A 20,935-nucleotide genomic window follows, 5' to 3' on the forward strand; every position below is an offset into this window, starting at 1 on the left:
TAAATTTCCATGTATAATAATTGTTGTGATTCAGTGTTTTGCTGAAAATTTGACTTTGATCTCTAGACAACATTAAACAACATTAATGCATTTTCATTATGAAAGGAGAGGGAGATGAAGTTAGTCAGTGATCACAGGTGTTAATCTATGTTACTGATTGTAAATCCTGATACATTTATTGAAAGATGTCTCCTGGGCACTGACACCCATAACCTGTAACATTAAATTCATGCAAAATGGATTACACTTAAATATTTTATTAGGAGAATAGAAAAACAGGACAATAGCAATGCTGTGCTGTAGTTCAAAGGTAGCATTTGTGCTGAAGTTCAAAGGTGCCAAATGAAATGCACACATTTTATCACAGTGTTGACTGATGAGGAAACGAAGCTAATAAACAAGAACTCTAATCATACCTTCTCAAGAAATAAGAGATTAAATTGTAAAAGCAAATACAATATTATAGGCAGTGTCCCCTCCCCACCTGTAATGCTAGGTGTGATAAATGTGTAGTGCTGTAGAACACATTTCAACTTCTGTGGATGTAGAGAAACAAATCTTTTAAAGAGAGAAATGTATTTTTCTCATATTTTCGTTAAGAAAAGATAAATATTCTGAAGGATAGAAATAGCTAACTTCCTCAAATTAATAGTCGGAGAAAAAAGAAATTCTTTCAGCATTTATTTTTTTTTTATGATATTTAAAACCTATAAAAATATTTTCTATTAGTATATGAATTTTATATTAAGACCTGAATTTTTAAAAAAATCACTTGCTTATATCTTCAGGATGTTACTAATGATGTAGAGGAGGAGCAAAGTGAACCTGACAGTGACATGATGGTTGTTGAAGAGGAGGTAATTTTCCATTCTTTGTCTAAAAAGTTTATAACAGTTCATTGTAGTTCATAATATATCCAAATTTTTATTTCCAATTTTTTACCGTAATGTAATGATGAATTATTACAGTACTTTTCAGTACTCTGTATATTTTTTTCTTTGAAGAAAACGTGAATTTTGAATCTGGCTGCAAATGTTATAATATGTGAAACTTTAACAAGCTTAGAAATTTCAGTAGTGAAGAGTACTGCAAAAAATATCTCTTTGTTGTTTATATGTTATTGTTATGCCACTTGTGCTACATATATATAGAAATAATCGGAAACTAGTTTTAATTCATAGTGATAAGATTCATGGATAATTTAGTGGAATAGATCAAGAATTCAACAATGATAAATATTTTGCTCGCAGCAAAAGACAAGGGGATTTACTTTAGTGTAATCTTTTTTTTAATATAAGTTTAGTAAAGAAAAACTAGTAATTTTAATGATTTTTTTACCTTCTAAGAATCAAAACATGATTGGCTATCCATTTTGGAAGCTCAGACAAAATGCAGAAAAGTTTTCAAATTTGAAATTTTACATATGCAACTGGGGAAAAAAAAATGAAGCCTTTAATGTAAATGTTGGTAGAATATTTCATAAATTGAAATTTTAAAAATTAAGATGCTACAATCCAAGGAATTAAGTGTTGGAAGTGGAAGAATAAAGGCATATATCATTTATCACATTTTAAAGATCTCACATTATTTTAAATGCTGTATATTTGCTGCTAAATATTTTGCTTGAATTTGGTATAGCTATATGAGTTTAGATTCTGTTGTCTAATTGTTGGAATATCTGTTTCCTTTTTGTTTTGAAACATAAATTTTTATAATGCATTTATAATGCAGAAAATTTATTTTTGTAAATCTGTTCATGTGCACAAATAATAAATAATATCCTTATCTTTTGTGAGTTATATTTAACTAAAATTTCACATAACTATTCTCTCCAAGAGTCCTTTCATTTCTTTTTATTTTAACACGGGAGTTTTCATGTATAAACACATTGATATTATTTCACATGACTGTAAAATGTTATGCAGTTTCAAATTGTTTTAATAAAATTTTTCAAACTCATAGAGCATTCTTTTTTTTTTTTTTTTTCTTGAATTGACACAAAATCAAAGGATTTTAGTATTATAACATATTTTGTAAATGTTTTCCTTCTTTGGTGCTTTTGTCTAATATTTTTCATATTTTGGTAAAGAGTGCATTGCATGTTTATTGTAGCTTTGTTACGAGCAACTGTACAATGTGCACTTCTATTTAATTAAAAGTAACTCCTTTTTACAGACTGGTAAAGAGCATGAAACAAGATCACGGTCTCAACATTGCCGTCGTGGAAGGTCGAGAAAGTTTCTTGAAGGAACATCTAGTGTAAATTAAATTTTAGTTAAAATTTTTGAAATTATATATTTAAAATGAATTGTTTTGAAAACTGTGTTTTCAGAAACAAGGATTTTAGTGCTATGTTAAGTAGATGTTTTATAAAGTCTTATATTTGCATTTTTTGCAGTGGGCTTTATTTCTTACTCTTATGAAATTATACATTATATATTTACTATTTTCTTTTTGCAGAGGAAGGAAGATCAGGAAACATTACTGCAATCGCAACATTGTCATGTAGGTTTGTCAAGAAAGGTTCTTGAAGGATTGTTCAATGTAAGTAAAATTTTTTCAGTTCTTTTACAGTTATTTAATTAAAGTAATTTATGTTTCCAAAAACAGTATAATATTGGTAATAATTCACTGCATGATCCATGTGAAGCATATGGCATGTGAAAGTCATCTTTTATCCTATTCTGCACTTTTCGTATATCAGTATCTAGTTTAGGATATTGCATATCTTCTGAACTTATAAAAACTATCATTGAGAGAAAAAGACATTATTAGCGAAGTATAGTAAATGATTTTCTTTTTCCCTAATACTTCTTTTGCAGAACTTTGGGAATTACATAAACTCGTTCCTATTTCAATAGCTAGCATGCTTGATTCTGTCAAACATGGTCATTTATTTTAAAGTTTAGTTTAGATTGATAGGTTATAATTATATAAAAGAGAGAAAATTAGTGTATATTAGATGTAAAGTTGTAATTGGTAAAATGTTCTTTGAAAAGTCATGTGACTTTCTGTCCTTATTTTCTCACATTTTACATTTTTCTGTATCTCATGTAACTACTCTGAGGTTGAAAATTTGTTTACTGAAATATTTGAAAAGTTTCCAGCTGCTTGCATCATGAACTAGTGAATGTTTTACCTTCAATCGTGAGTTTTCATTATACTTCATATGATTTAAATTTTCTTTTGTGCCTTAGTCAGAACCATTTCACCACTCAGATTCACTAATAATTTACTCAACAGGTTCATATTCTTTTCTACTTGCACAGCCAGCCCTCTTTAAAAGTAGCTTCAGTGGCTTAGCTGCTTAGACCTATCGTGTGTCTTGCAACTTAATGATTGCAAGATTTTAAGAGTAGTGTTACAGGAATAAGAAAGTGAAATAGGTATTAAGGAAACATAAAGTAAGGAGATAAATAAAAGATTATATGATGTCTATAAAATAAAATCACATATTAAAATTTTTTAATTCATTGCAGCATTTCAGTTCCTTCTCATCACAGGCACTGTGAAAATTTGGCCATTCATAAATTTTCTTTCAAAATTCAATGAATCAAATCAATTTGTATTGCATCAGATCTTTTACACCATTGCTGAGAGAAATGGAAATTTTATTCCATACAAAAGAGAATGCATGTCATAAGGTGGGAAATGATGAAGACAATATATTATTCTTTATATGATTAGTCAACTTTTATAAAACCTGCCAATAACTATGTATTTTTTTCCCCCTTAAATTTTGGAGTATTTTATTTTATCTTTTCCTAGTCTTTTAGTGCCATTTGACTCTGCTTGAGGCAAAGCATGTGAAGATTATTTGGCAATGCTAAAAGTACCTTCAAGAAAATCTTTTTAAAGAAAACTGAATATTATTCTTATTGCAAATATAAAAACCAACTATGCTACCAGCCTGTTTGCATAGGTTCAACCCTAGGTCAAATTACCTGTAGTCACTGCTCTTTAATCACTTCACCATTAATGGGACCTACTTAAGATTCAGTATATCCACTGTGATATTTTGCTGCTCAAGTTTTAAAATGTTTCTAAACGGGATCATGGCACAGCATAGACATTATCATTGACAATGCCTATGCTGTAGCTTGCTGCTGCATTTTCAGGGGGATATTATGACATAAAATTTTTCACTTTAATTCCCTTTCACAAATTTCGTGAATCAGAGAACCCAAACATAATCATATATTGCATTTTGTTCTTGTGAAAAACCATTCTCCTACAATCACTTATTGTTGCTTTTGCTGAAGTCATTTCAATTTTTTCCTCATTGAGATAATTTTAATGGTGTTTAGTATTCTTCCTCATCTTTTATGTTAACTTTCAATCATGGTGTTTTGGGAAACAGTATCATAAATAACAAAGAAATACTCAAGTTAAAGCCCTCAAAATCTATGCCTGCAGCACACTTTGGTCATGATTTTCACCAGACCAAATTTGTGGTCATATAGCAAGTGAGTGCTCATTTATTAAAAGATTTTTGAGTTTATGTTTAACAGCTAGTCTCAGTCATTAATTAGTATAAAAATAAAAGTTTTTTGTATCTTTTAAAAGCATTTAGAAATATTTGTGATTTTTCTGAAATGTGCTGCAAAATTATGATTTCTAAGCTTTTTTTAAAATATTGATACAAACTTTTGTAATTATGAAAATATTAAATAGATTTTGTAAAAGGTTTTAGCAGTATGAAATTTCATTTTCAGAAAATCTTTGATGGTTTGTTTTTCCTCTGCAGGAAATGACTCTGGAAAATAACACCAGTGTACCAGTGTCACCAAGAAAATGTGTAGCCAAAAAATCAACTGGGACACGAGCTATTCAGTCTAAAAGCCAACAACAAGTAACTAAGATTAAACCTTTTTTTCCCTTAAATATTTGCTGCTCTTTTTTTTTTTTTTTTTTTTGGGTGTGTGTGTGTGTGTGTGTGTGTTTATGCTTCTATGCGTAGTTGGAATTTTTATTATACACTGGTGTGCAAAAATTAAGGGCGAGACGGTTTTTTCAATATAACTTTGCACAAAAGCTTTCCAAATTAACACATTTAATACCGTAAGATCCCCAATATGTAAGGACATGAGTAATGTAAGCAACACTTACTAAAATAGAAATCAGAGGGATAAAAAGAAGCTTTATTGAAAAAGTAGCGTGGAGCGCAATGCGACGGAAGACCGAAACATCCCTGTGATGGGCGTCCAGCAAGAAACATCTGGTCTTTAATAGGGGATATGATCTCCCCTGACTGCTAGGCAGGTTTCACAGCATCTGCCCATGCTGAGAATGAGGGTGTCAATGAGTTGTTGAGGCATTGCTGCCCATTCGTCTTGCAGCGCCAATCGAAGCTCCAGAATCATTACTGGTGGTAAGGTACGAGCTGCCAAGCGTCTGCGTAGAAAATCCCATACATGCTCGATGGGATTGAGATCCGGAGATCGTGACGGCCAGTCCATACGTTCAATATCCTCACTCTCTAAGAGCTGTTCGGCAGCTACTGTGCGATGACATGGTGCATTGTCGTCCATGAAAAGGAACTTCAGACCCATAGCGCCTCTAAAAAGACGCACATATGGAAGAAGAATCTCGTTACTATAACGGGTCCCGTTGACCGAACCTGCGTTGAAGATGTGAAGGTCTGTACGACTACCAAGCATGATGCCTCCCCAAACGAGAACACCGCCACCTCCATACCTGTCCCTTTCAATGATGTTCGAGGGATGATTGCGGCTTCCCCGCTCTCTCCAGATGAGTATACAATGAGAATCGCTACTCAGACTGAATCTGCTCTCATCTGTAAAGAGTATTCGTCCCCATTCATTGTCTCTCCAATTCCGGTGTTCCCGGCACCACAGAGAACACCTTCTCCGATGGGCAGGCATTAGAGGTACACACCGTACAGGGCATCGTGCAAACAGACCACCACTGTGCAGTCTTCTGGCCACGGTAAAACGCGATATCGGTCGTCCAGTCGCCTGTGTCGTGTGTCTAGCGATTTCTCCCGCTGTCTGCTGCCTGTTTCTTCTGGCCTGTAAGGCAATATACCGGTCATCTGTGGCTGTGGTTCCTAGTGGACGACCACTACTAAACTCCCGGATAGCTGTTCCTGTAGTTTGAAATTGTCTCCAAAGTCGTGAAACGATGCTGTGAGCAATTCCGAACTCTGCAGCCGCACTTGTCACACTGCGGCCTTCCTCCAACTTCCCAATGATTCGTCCTCGAGTAAAATCATCCAGATGTCGTCTAACAGATTGATTATTCGCCATTTCTTGCTGAGGCAGCAACTCGGTGTGATTTTAACTGCTATACGCTGTACAATCTCTTTGCCAGAAATACTGATCTTACACCGACAACATGCTTTATACTACTCAGACACTCCCCCATTACGTCTACCTGCATATCTGCACATGTGCTACCGTACATCACCTTACTTAATCTCCTGATTGGTCTTTCTGTCCGCTCTGCCTCTTCGTTCAGCTGATATGCTAATTTTTCGACTTCGTCCTTAATTTTTGCACACCAGTGTATTTTCAAATTACATTTTACTTAAAAACTTAATATTGGCTTCAGAAGAAATAATAAAAATAATGGTATGGTTCTATGTATATTTAGAATTCTTTTGCTTATCTTTTTTCTCACTTTTTTCTGTGATGTTGTTTATAGTAACTATATATTTGAAAAATGTCTTATGTCTTGCATATCTTGTGTTGCTTTGAAGTACATTAATAGAAGAACACTTGATTAATAGAAGAATTATTTATAGAGCATAAAAAGTTTTGTGTATGTTATTTAATTTAAATATATATATTTCAAAAAATGAATAAGCTGATTCACTGCTTTTCACATCCCTTTTAAAAACAGTTAACTTGAAACTTTTGAAGACATTGACTGTGGCAGTATTTTTATGTATCTGCTGCTTGCTATACATTGAGTTAAATATTTTGTTGTGTATGTAGACACTGGTTTTATTTAAGACTTCTTAACTTTTATTTGCTGTTAAAAGTGTCAGAATTCTGCATAATCTATGCAGAGTCTTTTCTTTATCATTACCTCACCATACTTTTGTATTTTCTCTCCCCTCCCTCTATTGAGGATGCTTTTAATGCATCTGCAATTTGTGCTATGTCATGAATTGATTCTTTCAAATAATGCTGTGATACTAAGGAAACTTTCTAATCTAAGGAATATTTTATAGGGTGGAATAAAGGCTTTATACATACAGGTATACCTCATGTAACATGGTAGAATTAATTTTAAATAGCAGGAAATTTTTCAGAAGTTCTTGTTGTCACCACTTTAAGAAGGAAATAATAAAATATTATATATTGAACTAGAAAATTGGTAAATTTCTCTTTAACTCTTTCAGTATGATAGGTGTAAATTTTCATATGAAAGAGTGGCTTTTGCATTCATTACACATGAAAATTTCTGCCGGCCTTTAATGCATCCAGTTTCGGTTTCGATGTATATTGGAGGAAAAGGAATCAAGGTACAAAATGAGAGAGCACAAATTAAATTGTTTCTCAAGGATGTAAAAGTGCTGCAACTGTTTTTAAGGAATTATTATCCACATCTAATGTTTTCAATATACATATATGTAATACATTTCGAACTAAATCCACAAAGATGTAACACTAATGAAATTTAAAACCAGTATAAGCCCGAAATCTCTCACAATATGTAAAAAAAAAAAAAAAAAAAAAAACCATCATCTCAGCATTTTTAAATCAGAAGAAATCCCCCAAACAACAGGAATACTTAAAAATACATAGAATGGATGGAAAGGAAAAGGAGTACAGTTAAAATCTGATTCAAGGTAATCAAGAGGAGGTAGATCAGATTCATTTGAACTCCACATCCTAGGAAAACCAGTGTGTTTCTGTTAATCCAAAATTAGCTGATAAACCATTTTAATTATTTAATCGTAATAGTTCATCTGAGAATTTGGAGTGCCTTCTCTACACATAATTTTATTCCTTGATAATGCACATCATCACTATGGGTGTGCTACGCACCCCACATTTTTATACAACTTACATTTCTTAAACCAAGGACTAAATTGGAAGAGTAAACACTGCTTGGATAGCGACAAGGTGACACAGTGAAAAGAAGCAGAAGAGAAGAGTGGAGAGAGGGGGAGTTATGAGGCAACTATCTTTTACACTGAATTACATTTCAGATGACATGACAGATTAATGTCCAGATGTTGGGTTCAGATTTCATGGATAAGTAAACATCAGAAACTGCAGGGAGTTTAGTTAGAAAACTTATTGCTCTGTTATTTTTGGAATGAAAACGAAAGTGAAAGGGCTATTATTGATTTATTATTTGAAAGATAGATATTTTATATTTTACATATTCTACCCCTTCAAGAAGAAATGGTTTGGTGAAAGAAAAGGTGCTAAAGCATTAGCAAATCTCTAAAAATGCTTCAGCACTTTTAGAGAAAAGGTGCTAAAGCATTAGCAAATGGAGAGAAATAACTTAAAAATCCAAAATAATTATTTACATAATTATGAAAATCTGTGTCATTAATTTGTATATGTTTAATTATAATAAGTATATGTTTAATTATAATAAGTAATGGTTATGTAGAAATGTTTGTGATACTCTGTGATAACGAAAATTTTCCCTGAAGAATCATGATTATGTGAACTTTAAACCAAAAAGACTTTTGAATTGAAATGCTTTGAAATTTAATAGGACTTAAAAAAATTAATTTATTTTTAAAAATTGATATTTATAAATTATACTTTACAGTTATTTATTTAATTATTGCTGAGCAAAATTTTATGAGTTACATTTTTCTTCATTTGCTAGTGCTTTAACGCATTTTCTTTAAAAAGGCTTCTCTGTCACTATGCCTTTTTCTCCTTGCAGGGAGGAAATATGTGTGAAAAATAAAGAATATGTAAAATATTAAATTAGCTGAATAAATTAATTTCCCTTCTCTATTCTAAAAATAGTAATCTCTCTGCACTGTGTCATTTCGAGATTAATCCATGTCATATGACTCTTACATAATTCTGATGATGTAAATGGAACTAAAACTCAAACGGCCAATAGTAATTTTACAGCAGTATTAACAATCCAATCAAAATGCATTGAGAACTAAAACTAACTCAGTTTGAATAAAGATTTCGCCCTGAACATCATGCAATTGCTTTCTACGCTTTAGCCTAGCTGGACTGCAGTCTATTTGCTCCTTCTTTCTTATCAAATTTATCAAAAATGTAAACTTTTTTGGAATAGGCATTTAATGTTTTAAGTACACATTAGAATGCTTGATAAAATCTTGCAAAGTTAGATACAGATTCTTCATAATCAAGTTAGAATTTATTTACACAAGTTTACTTATGCTCACCGGGAAATATTACAGCATTTCCAAAATAGAAACAATAGGAACTTTGAACGGACTACATCCGAGTATCAAGTCCAGAGTGTCAGTGAACTCCAATGCCTGTCCGCTTCTGCTCTCCTCAAGTTGCGTCACCACGTTTCCTCCTTTGTCTTCATTTGATGCGCACCTTTCAGGAAATGTAGCCCGGTGATTGCTTACAGGCATAAATAATGTGTTAACTTGTTAGTGGCCGCAACATGTTTCTTGAACTAAAAGTTGAATGAAATCTACCTCGACTGCCAAATTTCTTATTCATCGTGAACTGGAGTTTCAACATCAAAATTCCTGCTGTTCATTACATCTAAGATTGTTTCTATTACATATATATATTACCAAAAGAAAGAGGGGGTTGAAGAATGTTCTTAATCTAGCTGCAGCTGTTGTTATATGTAAAGTCCTAATTCATTTTAGGAATTTTTAACAGAAAATGACAGGTCGCAAAACATTTCTTTGTAGTGCATAAATGATTCATTTTCCCTTTGTTGTATATATATGAGGCATATTCGGAAACTAAGTACCGTTTTGAAAAAAAAAATAATAAAACAATTTTTTCGAATCCAATTTTATTTTTACATGAAAATACATGTCTTAAACTATTTTTCAACATAGTTTTTGCCAATGATCAAACACTTGTCATAGCAGGTGACTCGTTTTTGTATACCATCGTCAAAGAAACTTCCCGCCAGTTTCGATAACCACGACTCCACAGCATTTTTCGTGTCATCGTCAGATCCAAAGCACTTGCCACCAAGCTCGCGCTTCATGTGCAGGAACAAGTGATAGTCGGACAATGCCAAGTCCGGACTGTACGGCAGGTGATCGAACTGCTCCCAATGAAACTGTCGAATTAACGATTGAGTGACACCAGCAGTATGGGGCCAAGCATTGTCATGGAGCAACACAATTCCTTTACTGAGCATTCCTCTTCGTTTGTTTTGAATGGCACACCTTAGTCTTGTTAAATTCTCACAATATCGTGCCGCATTAATGGTTTCACCTCTGGGAAGAAATTCAGTAAGCAAAATGCCTTTTCTATCCCAGAAGACAGTGCACATGATTTTTTGTGATGACATTGTCACTTTGAACTTTTGTTTTTTCAGAGAATGAGTGTGTCTCCACTTCATCGATTGTTGTTTCGATTCTGGTGTGAAATGACACACCCAAGTTTCATCACCTGTCACAATTTGGTTTAAAAAGTTTTCTCCCTCATCACTGTACCGCGTGAGAAATGTCGGGGCACTAATAAGTTGCTTTGTTTTGTGAACATCAGTGAGCATTTTTGGAATCCATCGGGAACACAGTTTGTGATAATTCAAGCGGTCAGACACAATTTCGAACAAAACAGTACGTGAAATTTGTGGAAATGCCTCTGAAAGAGTTGTCATTGTGAAGCGTCTGTTCTCATGAATTGCTTTATCAACTTTCCTTACCAAATCATCGGTGACAACAGAAGGCCGACCACTCCGAGCCTTGGTGTGGACATTTGTTTGACCTGCATTAAACATTCTTACCCACTTTCTCACCATTCCATCACTTATCGCGTATTTACCGTAAACTTCTGTCACTTGATGATAAATTTCAGCTGGTTTAACATTCTTCGCGTTCAAAAATTTAATCAGGGCACGAATCTCACAGTCAGCGGGAGAACTAATTGTCTTAAACATTTTGAATGTGCACAGCAAACTGAAAACACAACATAGAGCAACCAAAATGGCGACAATTGAAAGTCAGTGAACAAGAAAGACTAGTGCGCATACGCAGGACGCCTACCACAGCGCTGCGACGGTGCTAGAATGAAACGATACTTAGTTTCCGAATACGCTACGTAGATATATACATACTTGCACAGAAGAGGAAAGTAAAAAAAAGCTAATGCTTTAAAGCACATTTGATACTTCAGTTCCAAAGTAAAGAAGTTACACCAAATATAAACAGGAATACAATATTAAAGCAGTAAAAGTAAATGCGAAAAAATCTACTGTAATACTTAGAACAAAATATTCTTCAAAAACAAAAATGGATTAAGAAAAGACTTAAAAAAAATTTTACAATAAAAAAAACATTTTTTTAATGTACGCAAACTAAAACATTTCAAAGGCAAAGAAATTATATACAAAGAATTGCAAAAAATGGTAAATTAGCCCAATTCGAGGTATCCTGCGGACTTATCAGGGGAAAAGTGCAAGAAAACTCTCAATTCAGCCAATTTCCTTGATGTATATATATATATATATATATGTATATGCATAGAAAGAAATGGGAATCTGAAGTAATTCTGATCAAATTGAGATAGGTAATCAGAATTCTAGATAACTGGATGTAATAAATCAGAAAGTAGACAAAGAAAAATATATATAGGAGAAAGAAAGAGATATGCTTTGGAATAATGAATTCTTTTTTAAAATGCAAATTAATGAATTGAAAATCAGAAATTTCGGTAGTATTGTTTCTTTTAATAATTTAAATAAATAGTCTGTCAATTTTGCTAACCTGTTCAGATGTTCGTAAATTCATTACTTCTTAAATGTATCTGGCAAACAAAAAACCCATAATTTTTTTGAAAAAAATTCATAAAAATAATTTGCTAGTTAGGTTTTTATAAAATCAAGGGACAAAACTGTGAGAGAAAAATAATAGTAAAAAAAGATAAAGGCATATCCTGTTGATTAGACTTTTTTTCCCCTAACAGTGCCACACTTAATTTTAAATCCTATTTAACCTCTTAACTGCTGCGGAAAAAGTACAAGATTCACAGTGTCACCAGTTTTCACACAGGCGCGCGTAGTTATGCGATGTATTAGGGGGGAAATAAGTGTAAGTTTTACTTTCTAAAAACTGTTTACTTTCAGAAAATAAAAGAATGAAGCAAAAATTAAAGCGTAAAATTTAATGCTTAAAGTATACTAAAATGATGTAAGTATAATAAAAATGTTTACTTTCAGAAATTATACATATACATGTATAATTTCCATTATACATATACATTATACATATACATATAAATTATACATATACATATACAGATCCAGAATGTCTGTTTACTTTCAGAAAATAAAAAAATTAAGCAAAAATTAAAGCGTAAAATTTAATGCTTAAAGTATACTAAATTGATGTAAGTATAATAAAAATGATGTGTGTATAATAAAAAAGATCCCCCAAAATGGAGTTTCGATTAATTTATTTTTAGACCAGTAAAGTGTAATATCAGGTTTCAGTGTTATATCTTGGGAAATCAGTATATCTTAAAAAACATATATTTCTTCTGAACTGGTTGAATGCTGCGATTTTGTTCTTGATTTTTCTTTTGCAGGGTGTTGGTTCATATACCCTTCTGCAAAATGGTTAGTTTCACAGAGTTGTCAACTCTCTCGATTTTCGACTGCTTTCCCGCCAACCCGATTTACAATATATTTCTCTCGACTTTTTCTTATTCTTAAAATTTCTCACAATTTTTATGGAACTTCACTTAATACTTTGTTATATAAACAAAAAAAAAAAAAAAAAGATTTTGGACGTCTGAAAGCAATTGAATTTTCTCTAGATTATATCTAAAGCAAAACCTTGTGAATCAGATAACTTCTGCTTTGTGAGTGAGAGCATATACATATCCAGAAACATCGTTCTCCCGTTCTCCAATGGGTATCGAGCTCCACTGCGTGTCATCTGGCATATATTAGCCAATGAGGACAAAGCAAGCTGTTATTTAGATGCTCTTTAGTTATTTCGTTCATTTTGTCCTGAGTTGTGTGAGTACATGTGCCTTCGGGAAATAGTTTTAGAAATTATCATCTTTTATTATGTCTGCGAGAAAGGTGAAATACTTGTGTACGTTTCAAAAATCATACACAGTTGACTTTCCTTCCAACGTGATTATCAATCGTCTTCAATACAAGTGTTTATTTATATACTTATTTTTAAATTAGTCATGTACAGGAGGTGAACACCTTAAAAAATTTCACAGTACATGCATATTAGTTGAAATATGTGATGACAATGTTTGATGCCGACATACCAGTTAATGTCTCTTGCTGTTGCAAATCTACATAGCTATGTAGGCATCAATAGTAACTAAACTGCATAGCAGTTATAGACATAATTTGCCTCCTTCAGATTAATTATTTTATTTTGTTATTACAACTTATCTGCATTTCTGACTAATGTAGCCTAATGCAACTTTTTTTTTTTTTTTTTTATGTATGTATTTCAGACTTGCCAACTTTCCCGATTTAGGCGGGAGACTCCCGATTTTTGACCGCTCTCCCGCCAACCCGATTTACAATATATTTCTCCCGACTTTTTCTTATTCTTAAAATTTCTCACGATTTTTATGGAACTTGGCTTAATACTTTGTTATATGAACAAAAAAAGTGATTTTGGACGTCCGAAGCAAATGAATTTTCTCTAGATTATATCTAAAACAAAACCTTGCGAATTCATAACGTCTGCTTTGTGAGTGAGAGCATATACGTATCCAGAAACGTCCTTCTCCAGTTCTCCAATGGGCATCGTGCTGCACTGCGTGTCATCTGGCATATATTAGCCAATGAGGACAAAGCAAGCTGTTATTTAGATGCTCTTTAGTTATTTCGTTCATTTTGTCCTGAGTTGTGTGAGTACATGTGCCTTCGGGAAATAGTTTTAGAAATTATCATCTTTTATTATGTCTGCGAGAAAGGTGAAATACTTGTGTACGTTTCAAAAATCATACACAGTTGACTTTCCTTCCATTATTTCCTCAAGGAAATGTAATAAATTTGTGATCTGTACCGCCTGTCGTTGTGATTTTTCGATTTTGCACGGTGGAAGGGCGGATGTTCTCAAACATGTGCGTACACAAAAACACAAGGACAACAGGAGTTGTTTTGAAAAAAACGGAAAATTAAATTTTTCTTCAGAAGCAGAGGACCAAAAAGTTATTAATGCAGAATGTCTGTTTTCTGCCTTTTTACTGGAGCACAACCTGCCACTGAAAGCATCGGATCACGCTGCAGCTTTATTTAGAAAAATGTTTCTCAATAGTGAAATCGCTAAGAAATACTCAAGTGCAGAACCAAAACAGGTGCAATTGTTAAAGAAATGGATTTGAAAAATAAATCTTCTGTTATTGATTGCATTAAAACAGCTCAGTTCTGCCTCTCTACGGATGGAAGCAATAATACTGATTCAAAACTGTATCCAATTGTTGTTTCTTTTTTTAATCCAGAGTCTTCAGAAATTGAGTGCAGTTTATTTTATGCCCCCACTTTAAAAAGACAACTCAACTAAACATGCCATGAAAGACTTAATGGCCACTATCAAACAGAACAAGGATAACAATTTTCACTCACTGGCAATAGCCATTGACATCAAGGGAGCCTTTGACTCCCTTTGGTGGCCAGACGTAATAAATTTGCTGCACAACATGGCCTGCCCAACAGCCATTATTACCATCCTTTGCTCGTACCTTCAAAATCGAAGTGTACAAATAACATCAGACAGTGGCATTTATGTCAAAAATGTCTTTAGAGGGTGCCCACAGGGGTCATGCCTTGGACCAACACTGTGGAATATAGTGGCAAACTCGGCATTTCGTCAGTTTGAGAGCGTAAAATACACTCGAATCATAGCCTATGCAGACGATTTTATGCTAGTTGTGGCAGGAAGGAGTAACCTCGAAATGAGATCTCAATACTGTCTTGATCTGTTCTCCCAGTGGGCCAGAGCACATAAGCTTCAGATTTCGGCAGAGAAAACTAAAGCTTTACTCATAGGATGCAGCAGGCAGCTAAGACGCAACCCAAGCATTAAACTCCATGGGATACCGGTAAAATGTTTCCCCCAATTGAAATATCTTGGGCTATTACTCGACAACAGACTTTCTTGGATGCCACATGTCAGGAATCTTAAGACTCGAATTAGCATCCTAAGCAACAATATGAGACGCATGACTTCACATAAATGGGGTATTTCATCTAAGCTACTGAAAATTTGGCATAGAACCATTACAGAAAGAGTAATAACTTACGGAGCAGCAATCTGGGGTGGAGAACTTACCTCTCATATAAAAAGATCCCTGCTCTCTATTCAGAGACAGCAGCTACGTCAAGTATGCAGGGCCTACCGTACCACGTCAACACTAGCCCTACAACAACTAGCAGGAATTCCTCCCCTAGATTTGATAGTAGAAAGGGAGGCAGCTATCGTAAGGGTTACCAGGCTGGGTCAAACTTCAACACTCTGGGGTCATAGTTGTCACCACTCGGACTACGAGGAGCAAAACAACTTCAATAACTTTCATCTAGCAGTTTTTAATCTCTCCAATGGTATCAGTATAAATGACCAACCAATTCAGAGGTACAGTAATAACCTTTTCACAGATGGCTCCAAAACTGAGAACGGCACAGGCAGCGCCTTCTGTAGACTAGAAAATGGAATTGTAACATTGGAGTGGAAAAGGAAATTAGGCTTGAACAACTTGGTATACCAAGCAGAGCTTCCAGCTATCAGTGCTGCAATTAGATATGCGAACACATGTCAACAGGAGAAATTCTCCATATTCAGTGATTCGGCATCACGTCTGGCGACTATCACAAGTCAAAACAGCCGGAGTCCTTTGGTATACAGAATTCAGAAACAGCTTCTGACAATGCCTATTTCGCAAAGACCCACTTTAAAATGGGTTCCCGCTCACACAGGGATTCAAGGCAATGAAGCCGCTGACCTACTGGCCAAGCAGGCAGCCAATTGCACGGATATATTAGAAAGACCAACTAAACTTCTTTGGTCTCATATTAAGCGAACAACTTTGACAAGTCTGCTACAAAATTGGCAAAGTAGATGGACAGAGGCAGAGGTAGTATGAAGGACATTTCGCTTACTGCCGAAAGTTAACATGGAAATAAAGACCCACTGTGCTAGCCTAACACAGTTCTTGACAGGTCATGGACCATTCCCAGTATGCCTGAACAGATTCAGACTTAGGGATACTCCTTTCTGTGAATGCGGAGAGGAAGGCGACAAGGACCATTATTACTTCCATTGTGACATACAAGAACCTGGCACTTGAAGGAACCAGCGGACTGTGCCTGCGCAATGTGGACGACTTAACACACTCAAAAACAGAATAGCCCTTGATAAAATAGAGAAAATCTCAAGACATTGCCTAAGCAGAAACAACCGTGGATAATATTACAGTCAAAAGTCGTTAATCCGGACTCGTCGGGACTTCAGCGATTCCGGATTATCGATTTTTCCGGATTATAGATCATCAGTTTAAATCGCTTAAGATGGCATGCAGAAATTATAAAATTAAAAATATGAAACCGTAATTTAAGAAATAAAGATTAATTATGATCTAAAGGGTATCAAAATTTACAAAAAAAAAAAAAAAAAGCTTAATATTTATTTGTTTACTTTATTAAACATTTCTTTCAATGTAAGTTGTTTAAATTGTTTCGTTTTTTATGTGATAATACTTTCTCTTTAATTCTATAAACAGACATAATTTCTTTTTCAGTTACAAAGTTCCGCTGTTCAAGTCCTATAATTGCTGTGTCAAGAATACCGACTAAATTGTCAATCGAAATTTTTTCATTTTCAATAACCTCAGTGTCACTTCCTTCACTATTGGAAGCGAATTATAATGACGAGGAATTTGATTTAAATCATATCAAAGGCGGAGTACATCGAGATGAAATACTACATTTAGTAAGGAATTATAAGCAAAATAAAATAATAACAATGACAAAGTTATTCAAACTATGCACAATGACCATCAAAGGAAATATTTTATTTTTAGTGCACCTAAACGCCGCATGGGTAGAAACACCGCACCCGCTGAAAATTTAAGTTTTAAACATGTAAATGCAGCGGTGTTTCTTCCGGAAATTACGGTAACTGAATTAGATAACTTTAGCTTAGCTTATACCATCCGTTATACATTAAACGCGCATTCGTAAACGTATTTTGTGCACACGCATATTCACAGCCATAAAAATCTTATGCGCATGCGTCAATGCGACGCATGCGCAGAAAGTTTGCAGCTTTGAGGTCCGGATTATAGATCATTCTGGATTATGGGTGTCTGATTTAACGACTTTTGACTGTATAATGTTTCAAATGTTCAGAACTTAAAGCAGATAATCAGAATAACGCTTAGTGCCTAGCAGTTATCAATATGTAAAAACTGTTATTAGTATATAATATTCAACCTTGTTACTCTGGAGTCTTCCCCGCCGTGATGGTATATAATTCTGTTTGGTTCATGTCCGTGGTCGGAAGCCATCATAGCGGTGCACTCACTCACTCACTCACCTCTTAGATTTAGCAGCTGAAAAAGGGGCAGCTTCTTTACCAATAAATGTGGATGAACACGTTGATATTTATTATTATCTTCGAAGGAGTTCTAAAAGGAAGGAAAAATTGAAACACTTCCAACAGCTGCATAACAGCTGTTTACAATTAGAAAACTTGGATGAAGTTATAAAATCAGCTAGGATTGACACCCAGTGGAGTTTAAGTGGAAAACTGAAAGGTGCTGATGGAATTTTAAAATATAGTGAACTGTCTAGAATTATGTTGGCCATCTTGACAGTTCCCCATAGTAATGCAGAATGTGAGAGGATTTTCAGTGTTGTTGCAAAAACGAAGACTAAATTTAGATCTAATATTAGCGATGACACATTAGAAAAACTTTTATTAGCAAAAGCAGGCCTACATGGCAATTGCTATGAACAAAATTATGAAGTTTCTTTCTTAAAGAAAGCAAAATATGCCACTGTTTATAACATCTGTACGAAAACTGATTAAAACTGATTCAGTTTTTAAAGTGTCTTTTTTGTTGTTGTTTTGTTTTTTTAAACAATGCAAGTAATAAAAATGTTTTTTATGTGTAAGGTATTTTTGTCTTGCTTGCATTTAAGAATTAGTTAATATTTAAAGTTAATTCATTATTAAAAACTATATTTTTATCATTTAAAAAGTCTTTTTAACATTGTGAAAAATCTCCTGATTTTTGAGTGTCAAAGGTTGGCAAGTATGGTTTCAGTAACAGCATGAAGCACAAGCAGTTCGTCAAAAGATAATTAAAAAAATAAGTGAGTTTGAAACATCCATTATATCTTTCTTTAGTCCTGGCACCTACTACAAACAGTAAATGAAAACAGAAGACACAGAATTAAAATAAGTACATTTTACTCAAACAGAAAGACCAGCAAATACCACACAGTCATTACTTTAATCGTTTCACAAATATCCCCCTCTCTAATTCTTTCCCCCCTTTCCTGAAATAGTATCCTCCTTCACAAACTCTGTCAACGTGATTGTGATGTTGCATTCCAAAGCTGTGCGAATAATTTTACTGGTAGCAGCGCAAAGCAAATGATAGTATTTCGGAAGGGCGTTTACATACGCACGGGGCAGTTAACGCATTGGCTGAACAAGGCGTGAAAATACGCCTGCGGCTGTTAAGGGGTTAAGTAAACCAAATTCATTCTCTATGAATATATTGCTCCTGTCTTTGTGGTACTTATGTTTTAATTTTCTCTGCAATCAATGCAATAAATCTGCATTGTATGTTAAATTCTTTTAAGCATAAAGTATTAAAGAGATTTACTTTAAAAGTATTTTGCTTGAATTGAACAGAGCTGTATAAATAACGATTACAATAAAACAGTATACATCAATAAGGTATCACCAAAAGTATCTATTTTTTATCTAATATTTTCAAGAAGCAAGTTATTTAATTTTTATTAGCTATTAAATTTAATATCATAGATGTAAATTCCATTTTAGTTGTGAAATATTACGAATTCTTTTAATATAAGCAAGAATCTGTTCTCTTTTATCAGAAAATATCTCTTCTAGTAAATTCCAAGCAATACTGAAATTTTGATCAACTACAGAAATTGAGGGAATAATGCAATAAGCATAATTTTTCAAAGAATTTTTTAGCACCAAAAAGATTGGGATGTGTTATATGAACACTGGTATTAAATAAATATTTAAATGTTATCCACTCTGTTGAATTTTGGCTAAATGTAGGTAAAGATAATTTTTCCAACTTTAAACTCTCAATAATTTAATCTGGTATGGTAGGTTTGTCCCCATTTATATTTACTTTTTCTATCTTTAACTTATATAATTTTTGATTGAACTCCTCAATTTTATTAACTGTTTTTCTCAATGAAAGGGTGTGGCTTATTATTATCACAATTTGTATAAACTTCTTTAAATACAGATTGGAAATCTTTTAAAATTTTTACATTTTTCTAAAATTAATTATGCTTTAGTATTATCTAATGTATCATAATCTATTTTCTCAATGAATTTCGTTAACTGCATTTTCAAAACTTTCTTCCATTTTTTTTTTAACCTGACATTTTGAAAATATTCTAAACTCTCCCACAGCAATAATAAAAATTGTTAAATGGAATTTAAATGCATTCAATTTGTCAATCACCACATACATTATATCCATTGTGTATCTCTTAGCTATTCCAATCTATTCCAGATGAAAGTGAACTGTCAGCAACATTATGAATAGTATGCAAAATACCTATTCACAAGCATGCCATTTTCTCAATCTCCATCTTGACAGATCAGTATGTTTAATGCGATTTCCTCATGTTGAATTAATAATAGTAAGAATGCATACCATAGAAAGAAGCTTGTAGAACATATATCTTTTATTTTTAATTAAACTTAAGATCATCTTTTTGAGAGCACAACAAAGCGAAAAAGTTATGGTTAGGAGACAATATAAACTCAAAATGCAAGCTATGGAATGTAAATCATTTCTGGCAGACTGACAGGCAGGCACTATGGTGGCTGAAACATAGTAGATACTTTTTTTTTTTTTTTTTCTTTTGAAGCTCCAATACTGTTAGTTTAATTCCCTCCAATATCTGTTATAAAGGTATTATACAAAAAAAAAAAAAAAAAAAAAAGAAAAGAAAAGAAAAGAAAAAAAAAAAATCAGTCAATATATTTAACCCCATCGTTTTCCTCAATTATATTTAATTTATAAGTTCATATCAAGGGGAGTACTGAGTAGATTTAACTTCATGTGGTGTACCCTGGGCAGTGTCTTGTCTGGCAAAATAATCTACAGCTCTGGCAAGAGATTCGAGTGTGAATTTTTCTTGCAGTGGAATGCTGGTGGCTTATCACAAGCAAACAGGGGAAATTCTCAGTTCTTTAACTCTTTGATGACTAAACCGCCCCACATAGCTATTCATTCAGACAACCACAACCAACCCAAAATGGCCGAGATTGCGATCTTGTTCTAAGGTATGCAGTAGCAGGTGCAGTTTCTCTAAATGCATTGTATCAGTTTACTGCAGACAGCTTGTTATAAGAGGTTTATTTGTGGTTTCTTATCTTTAGGGTATGTGTGACATTTCATTGTTGATTCTTTTTTGGTAGTGTGCTTTTAAAGATTTCAATTTATTCCTTTATATAAAAATAACAGAAGTAAGCAAAATCTCAGTGTTTATCATAACAAAGCCAGAGATGCTTGTTGGTCTGACCTTCAGAATAGGTTTATAAAGACTG

At 33.5% G+C, this 20,935-nt stretch overlaps 1 protein-coding gene across 18 annotated transcripts in view; it reads left to right on the top strand.

Annotated features, from left to right (window-relative positions):
* The window catches only part of LOC118201136 (uncharacterized), a 385,427-nt gene that overhangs the window by 102,490 nt on the left and 262,002 nt on the right, over window positions 1–20,935 (top strand). For all 18 annotated transcript variants that reach the window (XM_085825487.1, XM_085825518.1, XM_085825505.1 and 15 more), the window contains 4 exons: window positions 789–857; window positions 2,176–2,259; window positions 2,461–2,544; window positions 4,748–4,852. In XM_085825487.1, the coding sequence (XP_085681613.1) occupies window positions 789–857; window positions 2,176–2,259; window positions 2,461–2,544; window positions 4,748–4,852 (342 nt within the window). The remainder of the gene's footprint in view (window positions 1–788; window positions 858–2,175; window positions 2,260–2,460; window positions 2,545–4,747; window positions 4,853–20,935) is intronic.

This window comes from Stegodyphus dumicola, chromosome 1 (assembly GCF_044657685.1).
Source record: "Stegodyphus dumicola isolate Sdum_Otavi_A_Nest chromosome 1, ASM4465768v1".
Lineage (NCBI taxonomy): Eukaryota > Metazoa > Arthropoda > Arachnida > Araneae > Eresidae > Stegodyphus > Stegodyphus dumicola.